At 37.1% G+C, this 21,026-nt stretch overlaps 1 protein-coding gene across 1 annotated transcript in view; it reads right to left on the bottom strand.

Moving 5' to 3' along the window:
* ADAMTS19 (ADAM metallopeptidase with thrombospondin type 1 motif 19) overlaps window positions 1-21,026 on the bottom strand; it is a 253,226-nt gene that overhangs the window by 65,111 nt on the left and 167,089 nt on the right. Inside the window, exons 14-16 of the mRNA XM_064595853.1 lie at window positions 16,964-17,091; window positions 12,189-12,309; window positions 5,536-5,616 (exon numbers count right to left, since the gene is read on the bottom strand). Coding sequence (XP_064451923.1) covers window positions 5,536-5,616; window positions 12,189-12,309; window positions 16,964-17,091 — 330 coding nt within the window. The remainder of the gene's footprint in view (window positions 1-5,535; window positions 5,617-12,188; window positions 12,310-16,963; window positions 17,092-21,026) is intronic.

Below are 21,026 nucleotides of genomic sequence, written 5' to 3'. Positions count from 1 at the left end.
GACAAAGAAAGACAATGTGACTTCACTCATATGTGGAGTCACAAACAAGCAAACAAAAACAGAAACAGAAACAGACTAATAGGTACAGAAAACAAACTGGTAGCTGTGGATGGTGGAAGAATGGATGAAATAGGTAAAGGGGATTAAGAAGTACCAACTTCCAGTTATAAAATAAAGTTATGGGGATTAAAAGTAGAGCATGGGGAATATAGTCAAGCATACTAAAATAATTGTATGGTGACAGACGACAGCTACATTTGTCATGGTGAGCGTTGTGCAATGTATAAAACTGTTGAATCACTATACTGTGCACCTGAAACTAATATAACATTGTATGTCAACTATACTTCAACAAAAATTTAAAAAATTTGTATGCTAACAAATTGGATAACCTAAATGAAATGTACCAATTCCTAGAAACACAAAACTTACAAAGACTGAATCACAAAGAAATAGCAATCCTAGAAATACCTATAATTAGTAAGGACACCGAGTCAGTGACCAAAAATATCCCCCAAAAGAAAAGTGCTGGATGTTATGGCTTCATTGGCAAATTCTACGAAACATGTAAAGAAGAACTAATATCAATCCTCATATTTTCCAAAGAAGTGAATTGGAGGGAAGACTTCCTAACTCACAGTATGAGGCCTAACTCATTCTTCACTACCAAAGCCAGACAAAAACACAGAGACACAAAAACAAAATTACAGACCGTTTCTCTTATGAACACTGATGCAAAAATTCTCAACAATATACCAGCAAACTGAATTCACAAGTATAAAAGGCATTCAAATCAGAGAGGAAGAAATACAATTATTTCTGATCACAGATGATACGATCTTCTATGTAGAAAACCCTAAAGATTCTACACACACATACAAAAGAGCCTGTTTTAAAAGTAGCAGGATACAAAGTCAACACACAGAAAAACAGCTGCATTTCTATACATTAACAATGAACAATCTGAAAAGGAAATTAAGAAAGCAATCTATGTAAAAAGTATCAAAAATAATTAACTCAACTGGGGGGGGAGTGAAAGACTTATACCATAAAAACCAGAACACAGTGCTGAAAGAAATGAAAGAAGACATAAATAAATGGAAACACATCCCAGGTTCATGGATTGGAAGACTTAAAACTGTTAAGATGTCAATATTATCAAAGTGATCTACAAATTCAATGCAATCCTTACCAAAATCCCACCGACCTTTTTTACAGAAATAATAAAACCTATCCTAAAATCCATATGGAATCTCAAGTAACCCCGAATAGCCAAAACACACTGGAAAAAGAGGAACAAAGCTGGAGACTCATACTTCCTGATCCGAAAACTTACTAGAAAGCTAGTGTAATCAAAACAGTATGCTGCTGACATAAAAAACAGACATATAGACAAATGGAAGAGAATAGAGACCCCAGAAATAAGCCTTTGCATATGGAGCCAAATGATTTTCTACAAGGGTGCGAAGATCATTCAACAGAGAAAGGGCAGTCCTTCTACCAGTGGTACTGAGAAAACAGAGTATCCACATGCAGAAAAATGAAGTTGTACACTTGACTAACATTATCTACAAAGATTAACTCAAAATGGATCAAAGATCTAAATGTAAGACCTAAAACCATAAAAGCCTTAGAAGCAAACATAAGGCAAAACTTTACAATATTGAATTTGGCAGTGACTCCTTGGATATGGCATGAAACGCACAGGTGATAAAAGAAAAACAGACAAACTTCATGAAAATTAAAAACTTTTGTGTATCAAAAGACACCATTAACAGAATGGGAGAAAATATTTGTAAATCATATATCTCATAAGGGGTTAATATCCAGAACATACAGCAACCTCCTAAAACTCATCAACATCAACAGCAACAATGAATCAAACAAACAACCTATTTCAAAAATGGACAAAGGACTTGAATAGACATTTCTTCAAAGAAGATATGCAAATGGCCAAGAAGTACATGAAAAGGTTTTCAACATCACTAATCATTAGGGAAGTGCAAATCAAAACCACATGAAAAATCACCTCACACCCATTAGGATGGCTACTACCTGAATAAAGGGAAAACAAAAGTTGGTAAGAAGTGGGGCACTGGGTGGTTCAGTCGGTTAAGCATCTGCCTTCGGCTCAGGTCATGATCCCGATCAAGTCCCGAGTGGGGCTCCCTGCTCAGCAGGGAGTCTGCTTCTCCTTCTCCCTCTGCCCCTCCCCCCTGCTAGTGTTTGCTCTCTCTTGCTCTCTCTCTCTTGCTTTCTATCTCTCTCAAATAAATAAAATCTTTTTAAAAAAGAGTTAGTAAGAAAATACAGAAACTGGAACACTTGCACGCTGTTGGTGGGAAGGGAAAATAGTACGGAATTGTGGAAAAGGGTGTGGCAGTTCCTAAAAAAATTAGAAATAGAATTACCATAATATACAGCAATTCCACTTCTGGGAATATACTCAAAAGAATGAAAAGCCGTATCTTGAAGAGATATTTGTACACCCACGTTATTATTCACAACATTATTCATAATAGCTAACACGTGGAAGCAGCCCAAGTATCCATGGATGAACCAACGGGATGAGCAAAATGTGGTATATGCATATCATGAAATACTATTTGGCCTTAAAAAGGAAGGCAATTTTGACACATGCAACAGCATGATTAAATCTTGAGGAGATTATCCTAAGTGATGTAAGATAGTCACAAAAGAATAGTTACTATTCTTTTTTTTTTTTTTTAAAGATTTTATTTATTTATTTGAGACAGAGAGAATGAGAGACAGAGAGCATGAGAGGGAGGAGGGTCAGAGGCAGAAGCAGGCTCCCTGCCGAGCAGGGAGCCCGATGCGGGACTCGATCCCGGGACTCCAGGATCATGACCTGAGCCGAAGGCAGTCGCTTAACCAACTGAGCCACCCAGGCGCCCAATAGTTACTATTCTTATGAAAGAACAAAAGAAGAGATACCGCATATAGAGAATATGATTCCACATATGCAAAGTGGTCAAATTCATGAAGATAGAAAGCATAATGGTGGTTACCAGGGAATGGGAGGAGAGGGGAATGGAGAGTTACTGTTAAGGGGGACAGAGTTTCAGTTTTGCAAGATGAGAACAGTTCTGAAGATGGATGGCGGTGGTGGTTACAAAACAAAGCGATGCACTCAGAGCCACTGAAATGTACACTTACCATAGTTAAGATGGTAAATTTTATGCTGCAGGTATTTCACCCCAGTTAAAAAAACAAGTGTTATTAAGGGAAAAAAAAAATCAATTTCTGAATGCCTGGAACCTATGAATGCTAACTTATATGGCAAATAAATAAATAACTTTGCATATATGGGTAAGGATCTTGACATGGGGAGATTATTCCGGATAGTCCAAGTGGGTCTGAAATAAAATCACATGTATCCTTAGAAGAGGTAGGAAGAGAGAACTTTGAAGACAGAGAAAGAGGAGACGTCAAGGACACTAGGGAGGCAGGCAGGGGAATGATGCGGTCACAAGCCAAAGAATGCTGGCGGCCACCAGAAGCTGGAGGAGGCAAGGAGTGAATGCTCCCCTAGGGTCTCCAGAGAGAGCACAGCTTTGCAGATGCCTTGATTTTTGGTCCAGTGAAAGTACTATGGCCTCCAGAACTGTGAGAGAATACATTAAACCACCAGATGGGTGGTACTTGATAGAGAACTCCTAAGATACTCATACAGTGACAGACTATAGCAGGGTACGCTGAAGGAGGAAGAAGTATCAGCATGGGGTGAGAATACAATTTTTGACTTAGACTTCTTACTTCTCAGGTACACGAGATATCTGATAATTTACATCCAATAAACATGTCAAGCAACAGAGCTAGATGGGATTCCCTAGGGAGACAGGACAGCAAGGAAGGGGGCAGGGCCCAGGCTTGAGACCTACAGTATGGGAACATATGGAAAATATGTAGAGGAGGACAATCCATCGAAAGAGACTGGTAAGGGGCATCCAATGAAGTAGGGAGCCTCAAGTCTTCAAAGTCAAAAGAAGAAAGTATTGAATGAATGGTGACCATTGGATGTGTTAATATGGAGGGCATTTGCTGACTTTATAGTAACTCCCTTTGCCAGAGGGGAGACAGAAACAAGACTGGATTGGTCGAAGAGCCTAGGAATAAGGAATTAGAGCATGGAGATGTCCCATTTGTAAAACTGGCTGGTTCTTCTAGTCACATTTGTTAAGTTACTAAAAATCATAGTACAATGTCGAGTTTTACAGAATATGAGAACATTCCATTTGAGACATCCATATTCCTTTCCAGCTTGGAAAAAAGAAAACATATTCCCAAGTGTAAGAGCCAATTGTTGGCTATTGAACGAATGTTCTGAAATTGTCTCGGTTTTGTACAGTGTCTCCAAAAAACCGGTATTAGTTTTAATCCCAATTTGGATATCTGGGATGATTCACTTGCACTTAAAATGAATTTAAAAACCTAGCAGGTAAAAGTAGATGAAATTGGTAATTAATAACACAAAACTAATGAGGGTGTCACATGACAAAGGATTTCTTTTTACTGTCCCCTTTCCTCATATTTTCCTACCCCTAGAAAGCAAACCCTAATGAGAAAAATAACTCAGTCCAAGAGTAGACTATTTTTAATATTGCAAAGTAGAAACAATCATGTAATATTGGGTTATTTTCCACGTACAAAGCGTTTCCCTTGGGATATTATTTCTTTTGAGAAAGAATAATGAGAACATTATTTCTGTTAAGAAAAAAAAAGACATGCAGGCTTTCTTTAAAGACAATATAAATACAATGTTTAAATTCTGGGAGAAACTTCACTGTTTTTCAGACCTAATCACATTAGATCCCTTTATCCGGGCATGCCATAACTATAGATGATCATTTCACATGACTTAATTGGTTTGTAATTTTGATATATAAACAATATGTATTTTGGCAACTATTTTCTTTCATATATTTAAAATCACTAACTGGCCTAATTAAAATGGCTGATACAATTCTTTCCAGATGCAATATTTAAAAATTTAAAATACTCTCTTCATAGGTGAAAATACCTGAAGTGAAGCAAGAGATAGCATCTTTTCCCATTAAAAGATTAAGTCTGTTCAGTTATCAGAATCTTTTTTAAGAATCCCACAAGATTTTCTATTTCTAAAGTAATCATTCACATATATGCATTTGCACATGCAATAAATATGTGTATATGTATGTGTATGTATATATGAAATAAATACATTCATGAAATATATATCTGTGCATATATATGAAATAAAACATACCTAAATCCTCCAACAAGTGTTTTTTTTTTTAAACATGGACTAACATGTGGAAGCAATTTATACTCTCCCCAAAACATAGACAATCAGATTGCTTTTGCTCTGGTAAGTCCCCGGGAGAGAAGAAAAGAAATTCCTACTTGATATGACAAGAGGTGCTTCCTGGGAAATTCAAACATGTAACTAGAAACAGACTGATGTCCTCGTCATCAGAGAACTGTCAGGGCAGAGGGAGGGGAGCTCGTACTTGGATCGGCTCTGTGTCAGGTTACCTAAATAGCTATGTGCCGGCTTTTCCTCCACAACTTTGATTCTTCTTGCTCCAGCAGGTATCACCAGCACTTCTACATAACCTGTAAGAGTCAATAAAACATGAAATAAATCACGAGTTCTTTTAAGATCTCTTTTCTTAATTGACTTGCCCCCCTCCTTTTTTCCTTTTGGTTTTGGTTTTTGCTATGATATTTCAATACCTACACAAAGAAAAAAAGTTGTATATAAAAGCTGTCATAATTTCAAGTGGAGAAGTTTCTTGGAAAGATGTTGAGTCTATGGCACTATTAAGGGCAAACAGGTAATTGTATGTTATGTAAAGAAAAAAGCTCACTGATATCTCATGAAGTATGAGGGTGAAAAAAAAGCACAATGGTCCAGCCCATTCAGAAACACAGTAGATCTTGGAACAAAGCAAATAACTTCAGATTTTGTTCATGAAACTCCTTTAAGTTAGAATGTGTGGGGAAGACGAAATGTAGCTGGAGAAAATACAGATGGCGGGATCAGGTGCCTGGGTAGCTGAGTATAGGACAAGAGAGACCAAGCACTCCCTTAGGAAATTAACAAAGGGTTTTGAAACTGGGGCTGGAGACAAGTAAGTGTCAGGCCACATCAAGCAATCTGCCGTCACCCTGGAAGATGTCAAACAGCTAGAAGGAAGACACATTTAGATGTTTCTTAGGAAAGGTTTTTCAGCAGAGGTTAGGGATGTAATACTCAAAGTGAAATAAGATAAAGTGAGAAAGAAGAGAGTGTGCAGAAGTCAAAATTAAGACTTCATTTAGTGCAGAATAGTGATAAGGCAGACATCTACTTAGGCTGAATAGTTATGTTTTAAATTATAATACATATGATGCATAAAATAATGTTTAATATTCTTCTTAATATCTGGATAGTTACATATACCTGATCAAAGTCTAACTTCAAAGTTAGTTTTTAAAAGGCACAATAACAAATCCCAGAATTGTCATGTGTTGATTAATTATTCGAATTCCTGAAATTGTTTAGAATTATTGGTATATACCCAAAGGTAGCGTACACCCCACCTGGTGGCAGTGGCTGGAATTCGAGGCATGTGCTTTTCGAATAATAATTTCCACTAGCGAATGCTGCTTATCCAATTTAACCATTTTTAGTAACACCAAACCATACAAGCACTATCACTTTGATACATGAACAAAATACGCAGCAATGAAAATAGAAACAAATGCTTACTTGCCAATTTATACATAGAAGTACAGTAAGAAGATCTGGGCACTCAATGAGCTCATAATGAAATTGGAAAGACAAGGCAAAAATACCTTTTACAAATATGAGTTTAAAAAAACTTCCAAAATTATGTAAAAGAGATCATATGCAAGATGATATGGTTAATTCCCTGCTTAAGAATATAAACCAATGTTTCAACTGTCCTCCTAACCTGGTCACATCATCACTCAAAAGATTCACTGCTATTTTTAACTCACAGAATGGGATTTTTTCTTGTTTTCCTTTTAAATTGTTATATGCAGTACTCATGTTTGAGAAACACTGGCATCAGCTGGAATCACTCTAATTCACAGAACATTTCAGAGCGTCAAGGAAAGCTTCATCAAGAAGTAAACAGATGAACTGTCCCTGAAGAACGGACAGGATTTAGATATGTATAGAAAAAGTATGAGTTTGCTGTATGAAAAGAGAAGTAAGAGAGTCAGTAATATTTTTAGTAACATATCAATAAAATAATTCTGTCAGAGAAGATGTTAGAATATATCTCTGTGAAAGACATATGCATGCCCAAGACGCTGAATTGATCCATTTGAAGCTAGTGAACATTCTATAACAAGGAACTTGGTAGTTAGACACTGGTTTGGAGAAGCTTTATCTGACAACAGTATGCAGGATACTTAGTGATATAGTTGTGGATAACAGTGTCAGGAGGTTACTGTAAAATCCCAGGAATATGAGAGGCTAAGGAAGAAAATCCAGAGGGCCCTGTGAAGAAAAAAAAAATCTGAACTTGACAACCAACAGAAAGTGGGGAAATAAATACTGAACACAATGTGTTCTTATTACTTCTGTGAGAATGCAGCCATAGTTTATAAGAACATGGAAGTCAAGTTTTGGTAGTAATCTGATAAGTTCGACTTTGCAATCTGTACGTAATAAAACCATGTAACACACTAGTAAAAAATATCTGCTAAGAACTGTGGAACATCTGGAACTCCAGACAAAAGTCAGGCAAGTGGAGTACTTTTGTGAGGCAGTAATATCAGCCATGAAAGTAATTAGAAAAAATGGAGAGAAGTGCAGGACTCAACCTAGGACAGCCATCGCTTTCACCAGACTGAAAATAAAAAAGAATCCGGAGAAGGAATAATCACAAGAAGACCTGGAGATCTGGCTGTTTTGGTGCGGTGGGATCCTATGGATTGGATTATCTCCAGGGGAGCCATTGGTCAGCTGTGTCCATAGCTGTACAAGAATCAAAGAGAAAGGTGACAAAGGAGAGCCCATCGGATGTCACAATCAAGAGGTGACTGTTGGGCGCCTGGGTGGCTCAGTTGGTTAAGCGACTGCCTTCGGCTCAGGTCATGATCCTGGAGTCCCGGGATCGAGTCCTGCGTTGGGCTCCCTGCTCAGCAGGGAGTCTGCCTCTCTCTCTGACCCTCCCCCCTCTCATGCTCTCTCTCTCTATCTCCTTCCCTCTCTCAAATAAATAAATAAAATCTTGGGGTGCCTGGGTGGCTCAGTCGTTAAGCGTCTGCCTTTGGCTCAGGTCATGATCCCAGGGTCCTGGGATCAAGCCCCGCATCAGGTTCCCTGCTCGGCGGGAGGCCTGCTTCTCCCTCTCCCTCTCCCCCCGCTTGTGTTCCCTCTCTCGCTGTATCTCTCTCTGTCAAATAAATAAATAAAATCTTTAAAAAATAAATAAATAAAATAAAATAAAATATTAAAAAAAAAAGAGGTGACTTAATCTCTGAGCAAAAGAATTCAGTAAAGTATTTGGAGAAGAGGTTAAATTTCAGGATGTTAAGAAAGAAGAGTAGAGAGAGAGAAGTAGAGGGAGTAACTGTCAATTCCTATTCGGGTTTAGCAGGAAACTCAGTGATTTGCTGTGCATTAGGACACCAGATATATCTAAGTTCATGGATATATCTGGAGCAATTCTCTGTTACTCAACTGGAATGGCTTAAAGGACAGATGAGTTTAGACTGAGTTTAAAGAAGGAAGGGAGGGAGAGAAATACTGAGCAAAGACATTCGAAGAGAGATAGCCAATGACTGTGGGGCCTAGATAGTTTTCAATAATGAAGTCATTTAGCACAATTAAGAATGCACTGTTTTTCAAGTTTTTATTTAAATTCTAGTTAGTTAACATATATTTAAATCAATGAATACGAGAGTGGCTATTGCCGAATTTAGCAGTTGGAATAAAGTCTGTGATGTCCACATCGTAAATTTGATCCTCATGTTGGATAGTTGGCTTTGTACACAGGAACATCTTATTTAATAACCAGAGATCCCATTCTGAAACAGACCTCTTAAGATGCCAACAGCAGTCATTATCTTCGTGGTAATGATAATGATAAATGTCACATTTTGAACAACTGCTATGTGCTAGACACTACTACAGGCAATTTACATAAATTATTCATTTAATCATAATGATAACATCCAAGGTAGATACTACATTTCTCATTTGATAGATGAGAAAATGAAGGTAGAGGGAAAAAACACCATTTTCAAGACTGTTTTGTCAGTAATTAGCTGACCAAAGCTTTGACCTCAGATCTGATTCCACTATGTGCTTCCAGCTAGGACCCACTGCCACTATTGCATAAAATAGAATACATAACACTATTTCTCTCCTTCCGCTATGCCAAACATACAAACCAAAAGTCTCAGACCATGTGTTCCTTATATAGGATCAGTATCATCATCTCTTCTCCTAAGAATAACACATTTGATGCCCAGTTTCTTCCTAGTATATATTGGTAACTATCTAATTCCACAACCAGCCAAAAATACAATTTATCTTTAAAAATTCCTTTAAAAACTTATGCTGCAGCTAGGCAAGTTAAAATGAAAGACATGATAAATGCACTAAGAAAAAAAACCTCCTCAAGTTTATTTTCTAGCTCCAACAAAAATGATTTAGCAAACTCTAAATAGAGCACAGGGACTGAAAACACCCACATGTGTCTGCACATGTGTTACTCATACAATATATACAGTGTGCATGGCCAACTGGACCAAAGAAGCCTGCAATTCCTTCAAGAAATTCTAGGAAGTCCATAAACTATAAGGATAAAATTGTCTCCAGAGAAATGAACACAACATTCTTTAAGTCACAAATAGATGAAGCCCATGATATAATTAAGGACTTACACAGATTTTTGTTTTTCAAACTTACTAAAAAATAATGTTTCGTTATTAATTATGTTAGTAAATATTAATGGATCATACACTATGCTGGTCATGGGGAATATAGTGTTAAACAAAAGTAGTCAGGAGATTTTTCTGCATGATCTTAAAGACTACAGGGGAAACAAAGACGAGTAAATGTAAACTTACAAATGTGATTAGAGCCTCACCAGATGGATACAAATATGGTGTCACTGAACAAGTTGTTAGTGATGGGAGGTGGAGGATGTTCAGTGTTCACTGAAGAAGTGCCATTTGAACTGAGATCTAAGTGACGTCTAGAAATGAACCGAGCAAAGCTAAGAGAAAGTTAACAGAACCGTATTTTTAAATTCAAGGTGCTGGAGGGAGCATGGTGAGTTTGAGCATCTGTAAGAAATCTGGAAAGGAAAGGGACGCTGGTGTGAGATGATCTTGGAGAGACAGGTAAGGACAACATCATGCAGGACCTTATGGTCCAAGCTAACAATTCTAGTCTCTTTCCTGAGAGTCATGTGAAACTAGCATAGAGTTGGAAGGAAAAAAAGCAACATTATTAGTCTCCAATATTCCCAGTATCTTAGGCATCTCAGACATTTTCCAAATAATAGCTTCCATTAACACGAATTACCAATAGCAAATGAACAAATGAACAAAAGTAGAAATAAAAGTGCAATAAAAACAAAGGAGGTTTGAAGTAGAAATCTGGGGGAAAATGTACCCACACAACTGCAGTCAGAATGAAAAGCATCACTCATTTTTAAACTGGTATTTCTGTTTTCTATGCTTAGTGGAAAAATAAAGTGTTACTACAACTAAATAAAGATGTCAGTGCTGAATGTGATCAGTAATCTTCAGTGAACAGTTTCCATGCATATTAAATAACCATGCAAGAATATTCTTCAAAAATTCTTGTATCTTTAAAAAATCTCTTTGGTCTTTCAGACTTCATCTGAACTTCTATACTGTAAGCCCTTCTCCACTACAATCATCCTGGAAAGCTTCTTATAATTGTAATTCTTAGTTGAAAGTCTGAGAGGCTATTAGAGCAAAGTATGATTTTTCTAAATGAGTTCTGGCAGATTTTGACTTGTAGGACCTGTCACATTTTTCACAGCTTTGGAGGTTGAGATTTTGATCTGCAATTTACCCTGGGCCTCAGTTATTTTTAGGCTTCAAGATCTTCAAGCTCACTTATCTTTTATTCTGCTGGGGCTATCAAAAAGTTATATTCCACTTCAGAGGGCTGTCTAATTTTCTTTTTTGAAGGACTCTTTTATCCAGAATGAACTCAGTTTTCTTGATTATTCAGACACAAATGGATTGGTCTTTGTATTCAAACTAAAACATTCTTTAGTTTCAGATTTTTTGATATTTGAACAAGAAAAGAATTTAAGATAGGAAAAAACTGAGGTATGTAATAGAAGCATACTAATAATGATGAAAATATAATCATAAATACTAAAGAATGTTGAGAAGATGCCCAGGTAAGATGCTAATGTAAATGTCTGCTTACTCCCAGTAAGCTGGAGGATAAGGTGTTTTCTACATATAAAGCAAACCTTTGGGTAATTATATTTCAATACAAACACTATCACGTTTCGTTGGGGATCACTTTAAAACTCACACTACATGGATCATTCATGGCCATTTCATTCTCACATCCCTGGGGTACCAGTATTTATAGATGAGGATACAAGAGAAGAGGGGCTGACTTCCTACTATTAATGTATCTGGACCGTGATCCCACATCTCCTGACTGTCCCTGCTACCACTTCCACTCTACCACACTGCTACAGACTCTCTATTTCTAAAATCTTATTCCTTCAAATTGAATAAAAACATTAAAAAAAAAACAAACAAAATGGAAAGCTGAAAACCTGAAGACTAGTACTCTCACTATAGCTGCCCTAGGCTGTTACAAATCTTTCTTCTCTGTTAGACATCATGCTTTGCATTGGAGAATTAGGTCTGAAGAAATCTGATAACATTAGCCAATGCAAATTAGATTATTCCCTTTCTGCTCCACTTTATTAAATGAATAACAGATGACTTCATATTTACATTAATGGGACATGGGCTTGTTAGAATCTCTGGCTCATGTCACATGTATCATATGTCATCACGAAAAATCACTCAATCCCCATTACAAAAGTCTTCAATTAAGGAGTCAGAACTGTGATTTCTAAGTCAACTTTAATGTAATCTCTCTGTTCTCAAAGACTGTTTGGATTAGTAATCTTGAAAAAATAAAAAAAAATTACCTGCTCCTCTAGTATGATTAAAATCCCCTTTAATAATTTTGCATGATTTTCCATTGCCGTTGCATACGCCGCAGTGATCTTCCCTGGCAAGGGACCCTAATAAACCATCGCAGCCAACTTTCTGTAACAAGAGATTGACAGTAGATCATAAAGTGAGTTTTTTTCCCTTTTGCTTTTTTAACCACTGATTTAGAACAAACCTAGTATCTCCAGACTAGACATATCTAATTGACAAACTATTAAAATGTCATATTTTCTGGTGCAAACTAATAGAGCAAGCTCATGTCGAATGATGTCATCAATAAAGTGACCAAATAGCAGGACAGTGATGAGGGTATTTTTCCCATATTAAGAATTAAATGGTATCCTAAAGCAATTTGGAAAAACATCACTGAGACAAATGCAATTTATATAAGCCCCAAAGGAAATCACATTTCTATTAAATATAATATTATTAATCTACTTCATCCTACTTAACATAGAACAGATATACTTCATTATATGGAAGGCTTCACTTCTTAAGGTGGTCTCAAAGCAAAGGCTAAATATTAAATATTAACTTTGTGAAAATCAAACATAAATGTTTATTTTCACTACAGTTCATGAATAAACTCCTATCCCCATCTGCTTTGGCATCCAGCACATGAATGTGAGTAAGGCTGCTCACAACCCATGGCCCCATGGCCACTGTAAGAAAATACGAACAGTGGGGAAATTCATTTTAATTTGCTTCCAAGGGAATTATGTTAATATGAATTTTCTGGGAAAAACAAATCATTGACTCTTTTCTAGTGAATAATGTTCCATTGATATTCAGAAAATATGATTATAATCTGCAAAGTTGTGCATACTCAAAGGGCAGAATTTAATGTCAATATTGTCAGAACTAAATGGTACGCTTATTCCGTTACCCTTAATCAAGAAGGAGTTGCAAGAGAGACTGATTTATAATGTTACAATTATTTTAGAGGAATTTTTAACATCTTAAATAAAACACGAACAAAAACAGGGTCCTTTTCTGTGGTTAGTGTTGGTAGTGTTCGGGTGGGGGAAGAAAGCAGATTATAAAATGCAGCTGCATGATGAATATCCTGAGAAAGCTCAAATCACATTAAACCTGCATAATATAGCATCCTTTCCTTTTATCAAGGGGATCTATCAGTGTCAAGAGGTAGACAAAGCAATGCATTAGTAGAGAAGTTTGATCTGCAAATCAAAGCTTATTCAGGGAGAAATAAAGAGAATGTCATGGATGAAAGAGGTGGCCACCACAGGAAATTCTCAAAATACAACAAAGGTACTGGAAGAGCTCACTAAGCAGGAGCCATAAAAAGACCTGAAAAAAAAAAAAATCTCTCATTTACGTACAAATGAGGAAAAATTGACAGTAGAGTGTAGAGTGGTCTTTGAAATGATAAAAACAATAATAATGCTCTATCCCCAGCTTGTTTCTTGGCAAATACAACAAACCCAAGAAACAGTAGCTAAATGACTGAAAAATTAGTACCTACTAATTTATTAGTTCTTTCCAACCCTTGTAACTGGGATATTACAAGTCTGTAAACCTAAAATAAAGGCCAGGGATAGACATGATGTCATGGCTCAACAATCACGCATTAAAAAATAAGAATAAAAGATTTTTTATTTTGGGGGTGCCTGGGTGGCTCAGTCATTAAGCATCTGCCTTTGGCTCAGGCATGGTCCCAGCGTCCTGGGATCGAGCCCCGCATTGGGCTTTCTGCTCAGCAGGAACCTGCTTCTCCCTCTCCCACTCCCCCTGCTTGTGTTCCTTCTGTAGCTGTCTCTTTCTGTCAAATAAATAAATAAAATTAAAAAAAAAAGATTTTTATTTTGTAACTGACAGTTTCAAGTATCCACACTTACCACAATATGCCCCCGTATCTCCAAAAGTTGAGGTTGAAGGACTTTGCAAAGGCAATATCATCGCCCTGGTGGTGGGCACCGGAAGTACCACCAGCATGCTGGAGTGGGCGGATAACATGATAATACAGAAAAGGGCTTTTTCTATCCTTTTCCACAACAGAAATATAGAGACAAAATGGGTCGTGAGGAGAAAGCTATCTATTTTCAACTGCCCTCCTTCGTCCCTCACCAAGTTTACAATTCTACATTCAGTTTTGGTGCTGTGTATTTTGTGTAGCCAAAGCTGAAAAATAGGAGCTTGTCAGAAAGAAAAAAGAAAGTAGCATGCTTTTAATTATATTCGAAGACAGAATGTAGCATTTTAATTAAAAAGCCAGAATCTTGAAGTATTCCAATTCTGTCAGAAGGCACAATCTAGTTCATGGAACTTTAATTATAACCATCAGATTCACCAAGCGGTTAGGCAGAATTTTGTTGTTGTTGTTACAATTTTGATGTCTAGGGACTCTGTAAAAGATCTGGCTTACACAACACTGTTAAGTGAAAAGAATAGCAATTTAGGCTATTGTATTTGGCACATACAGTTAGGGAAATACATTTTTTTGAAGAACAAATTCATTGAAGACATGCACTAATCTGACAGACTTACAATAATGATGAAATAGAGTTAAAAGCTTTAATTGCACAACATACAGGTCTGAAAACAAAATATGTATAGGTAAATGCCTGCAATTATTTTTTTTTACAGGAAAATGAAAAATTACATTTCAGGTTACTGATACAGGCTGTTAAAGAATAAAGGAAATTAAAATGTAATTATAAGACTGTTTCTTATGTCAATGGTATTACAGGATTCTGTGCTTTAACCTCTATAGCAGAGGTAAAGGTCTATGATTCAACAGTCTTACACAATTCACAGCTATGGTGAGCGCTGTGAATTGTGTAAGACTGTTGAGTCACAGACCCGTACCTCTGAAACAAATAATACATTATATGTTAAAGAAAAAAAAAAAAAAAGAAGAAGATAGCAGGAAGGGAAAAATGAAGGGAGGGAAATCGGAGGGGGAGACGAACCGTGAGAGACTATGGACTCTGAGAAACAAACTGAGGGTTCTACAGGGGAGGGGGGTGGGAGGATGGGTTAGCCTGGTGATGGGTATTAAAGAGGGCACGTACTGCATGGAGCACTGGGTGTTATACACAAACAATGAATCATGGAACACTACATCAAAAACTAATGATGTAATGTATGGTGATTAACATAACATAATAAAACAAAGAAAAAAAAACTATAGCATGCTGGCAAAATATAAAATCTGAGAGCTGGGAAAGCATTTAAATTTCATAGTGTTTCCAAGTTTTTACCCAGAATTCCATAGGTCTCATTGGAATACAGGTTGATCCACCCACACCTTGAAACTCTTTTCAAATTTTGGTGCGCATGCTTGTGTGTGTGCACGTGTGCACAGACATGCATTTTTCTGGGAAGAAAGGAAACTTTTCATCAAATTCTCAGAGGAGTGTATTGCACAAAAAAGTCAATGACCACAGGTCTAAAAACTTCATTTGACGTGTGCATACGTATTTTAGGTGATTTTCACAAGAATATAGTTTCTTAGTGGCTGCCATGGATTCAGCGCTGCTCTACTCAGATACCTCTTTCATAACTAAGGGATTTAGTTCCTTCCTGTGCCCACCCACTTTATCAGCTGATAGCTCTCAGCCATCAGCCCTTGGAAGAAATTGCCTAGTCTGAAGAAAACTGCCTTTCCCAAACTTCCCCCTCCTGGTGCAGTTTGCAGCTAGATGTTAGGGGTAAAAAGGCCTGGTTTTCTCAAAACAAATGAGGACAACTCTAAAGAGCCATCCCGGCTTCCATGCCCCTCACAGGGTGGGCTGAGGTCCTGTTGTGACTGTCATAGCCCCCTTTCTCCCTGTGCCCAACCCTGTCTTCTTCCCCTCCCAACATGGATGTTGATCCATGTGATGTGAAGACACTTGGCATTAATCTTTCTGCCTATTAATCTCCCAGGGGGGAAGCCAACTTGAGATAGTGGTAGAATTATAAGTAGCAACTTTAAAGTTCTAGCCTTTGATCTTCCCACTACGCTGTCCATACTTACTCTCCTTTTCTAAAGATAAATGAAGAAGCATGCATAAATGCATGTAGTAAATGGAGACTGCTTTTAAAAAGAAAGATAAGAGCAAATGAAATGTTGAAGCATTTTAAGAAATTTGAATATACTGCATGGAGCACTGGGTGTTAGGCACAAACAAAGAATCATGGAACACTACATCTAAAACTAATGATGTAATGTAGGGGATTAACATAAGAATAAAAAAAATGATTATGTTATGTAAATTATATCTCAATAAGTCTGTTAGCAAACCAACAAACAAAATCTATGTTTAACTCTGCTTAATAAATGATATTTATATTTAAAAAAAGAAATTTGAACATCTATATATTTAAAAATCAGTTGGTTCCAGTATGTTAAAAATACTGTAATATTAAGTGAGTAACAAGACTGATTTTATAAGTTTTTGCCACATGGCTCAGCCTTGGACACAAGATATGGAGAACTGGAGTACTTGAATTTTGGGTCTGGAATATTTTGACAGAAAATGCCATTTTAGATGTGTAATATGTACATTCCAGAATAAAAATCTCAAGTTCTTTGAGCTAGTCATGGATTTTACAGATTATCTAGTACAAACCCTTCGTTAGACACATGAAGGGAATTTCAAAGCAGATCGGACTTGCTCAAGATGACAGTTGAATCAGGACTCCATCCGCAGCTTTTGAATCTTGGTGCAGAGCTTTCCAGCACCCTGTGGAGCTGCTCAAAGCCTCCCTCAGCACATACGGTCTCCCTCCTGGAGTGTCTTACCTGACACCTGCCATTTGCACAGACATCTAATCCCTGATATCCACAAGAAGTTCCATCCATCACTTTTTCTGACAGAAGAATAGGCTCTTCTTTCCCAACAGGAGAGCAAAACAAGGCACATGGTTTTTCTACACACAGAGTGGATAAAAAAAAAAAAATGAGCAAAAGTTACTCCATAAATATTTTTATCTCAAGCTTTATTTTTCAGGACAGTTGTCGAGGAAAAAATATAATTTGATGTGAATGCAATAATGTAGCTCTAGAGTAGTTATTATGAGTAGTAAATGAGAAGATGCCTGGGAAAAAATAGATGTCCAATGAATATTTATCTCCTTCTTAAGAAATATGTCTTCAGATTATTTTCAAAATGTATCACTTATTATTTTCTGGCCCCAAACCTCTACCTCTACCACACAAACCAATGATTCTTGCGCCCAAATATTTCAAACACCACCATTTCTTGCTCGTATCTTTTGGAATGAACTCCCCTTTATCTTAAGTACATCTGAGAATTCTGCCTATTTCAGATTTACTTCATTCATGAAGACTTTCTTGATGTGTCACTTCTAAATTCCCACACACGAATTTGCAATCCGATGCATTTGGCATTTTCTAATTGAAAAATTACTAAATGGAGAAAGAAGAATTTCTGAGATGAGCAATTCTCCTAAGATCTTCAATTACAAGGATGTGTAGAAACGCAACACAATCCCATGAGAACATCCACTGGAACGCACAATTGCTGAAGGGCTATCTAGGACTTAACTCCCTTTGTTGCTTCCTTGGAAAGCATGCCAGTATATATGATATCTAGGGGGAGGAACACCTTTCTGGGTAAAGAGTTTTTGAATGGCTGGCAGTCTTCTTCAGTGCTTCATTAAGCAATAAGGTAGGATGGGTAGAGTTAAAAACGCTTGCCTATAAGGCTCAGTCAAGAGTGGCAAAATATTTTTAAAGGGCTGTTTCTATTTCTAAGCGTCCTACAGAAGAACTGTAGTATTTGGTAACACCAGTAGGAGAATTATCCAAACCTGAAACTTCAGAGCAATTTCCATGCTACATTACTACTCTATTGGCTTGATACCAGTCAGGCCCTTTACTGTTTATTAAGCTCATATAAATAGAATGGAAAATAGTTTACAGTCTTTGACACTGATCTTCGCTTATGTCTTCAGTAAAGTTCCACGTAAGCTGATGGGAGTCTATAAATACCAAATAACAGCCAGAGGCATGGAACAGGGTATCACTTTGCAAAGAGAAGACAGACAGTTAAATGAGCCTTCAGAATTGAACATTTCAAGCAGTTTTCACATGTGGCTTCTGAATACTGCTCTGAACAATTCTGGGGAGTTGGAACATGGCCTTCAATGTGCATGGTTTTGAAATTTTCCTTTAAGATGCCATTATAAGCCGCAATAAAGCATTTCAGTATGCTCTCACACCTCAAAGTAGGTTATGTTTATTCAATGACTGCTTACTATGTCATATCTTTGGACTTAAAAACAGCTGTTATAATTGCAACACTTTAAAAGTGATATTTTATACATACATATATGTGTATATATATATGTACATATATATATATAAAATTCTCTTTCTGGAGTTTTCATGAAGAGAGGAGCAAACCAGATATATGAATAATGTGGAAAGGAGCTCATCTAAAAAATTCCATTCACATTCTAAGCAAGAACTCAGATAAAAATCTATTTCTCCTTTTACAACATATTGTCAATTCACTGTGCTTTACAGATGACATAAATATTTGATCCCAATCTTCCCTCCTGGAGTATACCCTTGAGATTGTGACATTAGAGTGATCCATGTAACATGCCAGTACTTACTTGGCAGGCAGGCTTTGTCTTGATTTAAGAGACCAACCCTTTCCAAGATATGCATTAAACATGGATTTCAGCCAAATCTCAACACAGTGTATGTAAAATACCTGAATGTTAAAGCCATGCATCTTTTTTTTTCCTCTAAAAATAACTGTTCACTACAGCACTGATATCCTGTATTTAATTTTCCTAGCCATAGATTCATGTATTACATAAGAATAGCAGAAATAGCACCTTGCAATTTAAGGTGTCATATGCTATGAAGACTTGGGATTTTTAAAAGAATCATATATTCAGTTTCTCCCATAGTGCTATGTAACACATGAAGATTACTGTTGTGTATTTTATTTAACATATGGACTGATGTGTTTGATGGATATGTGTTGTAAAATTATAAAAAAGGTTAGCCTACTAATTATATAAATATTTATTATGGATCATTCTGATGATAGATATCACTTTATAAGAGGTGGGGGCTTTTAAAATTGCAATTTCCAATGGCTTTAATATTTTAAATCGGCTCCCATACAATCCCATTTTTTTGTTTTTTTGTTTTTTTTTAATTTGGAAGGAACCTGTTTCCTTTCTCTTATTTCACTTCTGAATGAACAGGCTTCAAATGACTTTAATATTATCAAACTCCACAGCTAGTTAGAGGCAGAGATAAGATAAATCCTCAGATGATCAGATGATAATTTTTATTGTTTGAGCAGTCATCATTTCTACAACAGAAATTTATGCAACAAATATTTATCAGAAGCTTAATAGCTTAATATCTGTCAGTCTGTCCCCTAAACACACGTAATAGAGAGAATACAGAAACATTAAAATCTCCGATATTAGGGTGCTTGTGAGGTGCTTGGAAGGAGCACATGCCCAATTTGGAGGATCAGGGGGATTCTTTTTTCCTAGAGGACTTGACATAAACTGAGTCCAAAAAAAATCAACAGGCACTTTTCAGGTAAATAAAAGGCCGGGGGTTGGGGGAGAAGGGGAGAGAGAGAGAGAACAAAGCTTGAGAAATAAAAGGTATTATGCCAAGAAACTAGCATATTTACAGGCCCAGATCTAAGAGAGCATGATGTGTATGAGGGATGGAATGGAAGTTGGTCTGGATGTGCTGGAGAACACAGAAGGGAATGATAGAGAAGAGGTGAGAGAAGCTAAAGGGGCAAGCAGAGAGAAAGGAAAGGGGCATGTTGAGTTAGAAAGAATGAGATGTTGAGTAGAGATGTCCATGCAACAGATGGGTAAGTAATGAAGGGGCTTGGGATGGAGAGATCTGGGTTGGAGAGAAATATCTGTTCCTTTAGCATATAGATGATAAATAAAACCTAGTGAATAAAGTAATATTATCCCAAGGAGAATGTTTAGTGAGAAGAGGGGCCAGGACAGATCAGTAGAAAATTCCTATAAGGCACATCATTCATTCAACCTAGTTTATTAAGTGCCTATTCTGTTCAGGTACTGTTTACGATGCCACATATAGAGCAGTGCAAAAATAGGATAATCCCTGCCCTTCCAACAATTATGGGGGGCATATAATAAACAAAAGCAAAAGCATTATGGTGGATGGTGATGAGTTCTGTGAAAAAAGAATAAAGCAGGGAAAGGAAAGGCACTGTGTTACTGTTTAACAAAAGACCTGAAGGTGGTGAGAGACTGAAGCCTAATGATATCTGGAGATGATGTCACAGCAAGGAAAGCAAGAGATTCCAAGACACTAGGACTTATTCTAGGAAGAGCAAGGGAGCCAGTGTGGGTGGAAGGGTGACGGGGAACAGTGGAGATGAAGTCTGAAGGTAAGAAGAAGCCAGGTAGCAGAGCTCCTTAAGTCCTTCCCTTAGAAGGAATGAATATGGACTTTGAGCGAACTGGGAAGGTACCAGAGGCTTTTGAATGGAAGAGTAACAGGACACGACTGACAATTTAAATGTATCACTCTGGCTGTTGAGACTGAAGGAGAACACAGGCATAAAGACCAGTTAGAGGGCTTACTGCAATCACTGGGGAAGAGAAGGTGGCTTGCGCCAGGGTAGGAGTTCTGGCGATGCTGGGAAATGATCAGACTCTGGATGTACTTCAGAGATAAGGTTCATGTCCATAAAAAAGAGTGAAATCTTGCCATCTGTACCAACATGGATGGATCTAGAGAGTATAATGCTAAGTGAAATAAGTCACAAAAAGACAAATTCTATATGATTTCACTCAAATATGGAATTTAAGAA

This window comes from Mirounga angustirostris, unplaced genomic scaffold (assembly GCF_029215605.1).
Source record: "Mirounga angustirostris isolate CCGP_5_RB_7025 unplaced genomic scaffold, mMirAng1.0.hap1 SCAF_7, whole genome shotgun sequence".
NCBI classification, from domain to species: domain Eukaryota; kingdom Metazoa; phylum Chordata; class Mammalia; order Carnivora; family Phocidae; genus Mirounga; species Mirounga angustirostris.
This window is presented reverse-complemented; position numbering and strand designations above follow the sequence as displayed.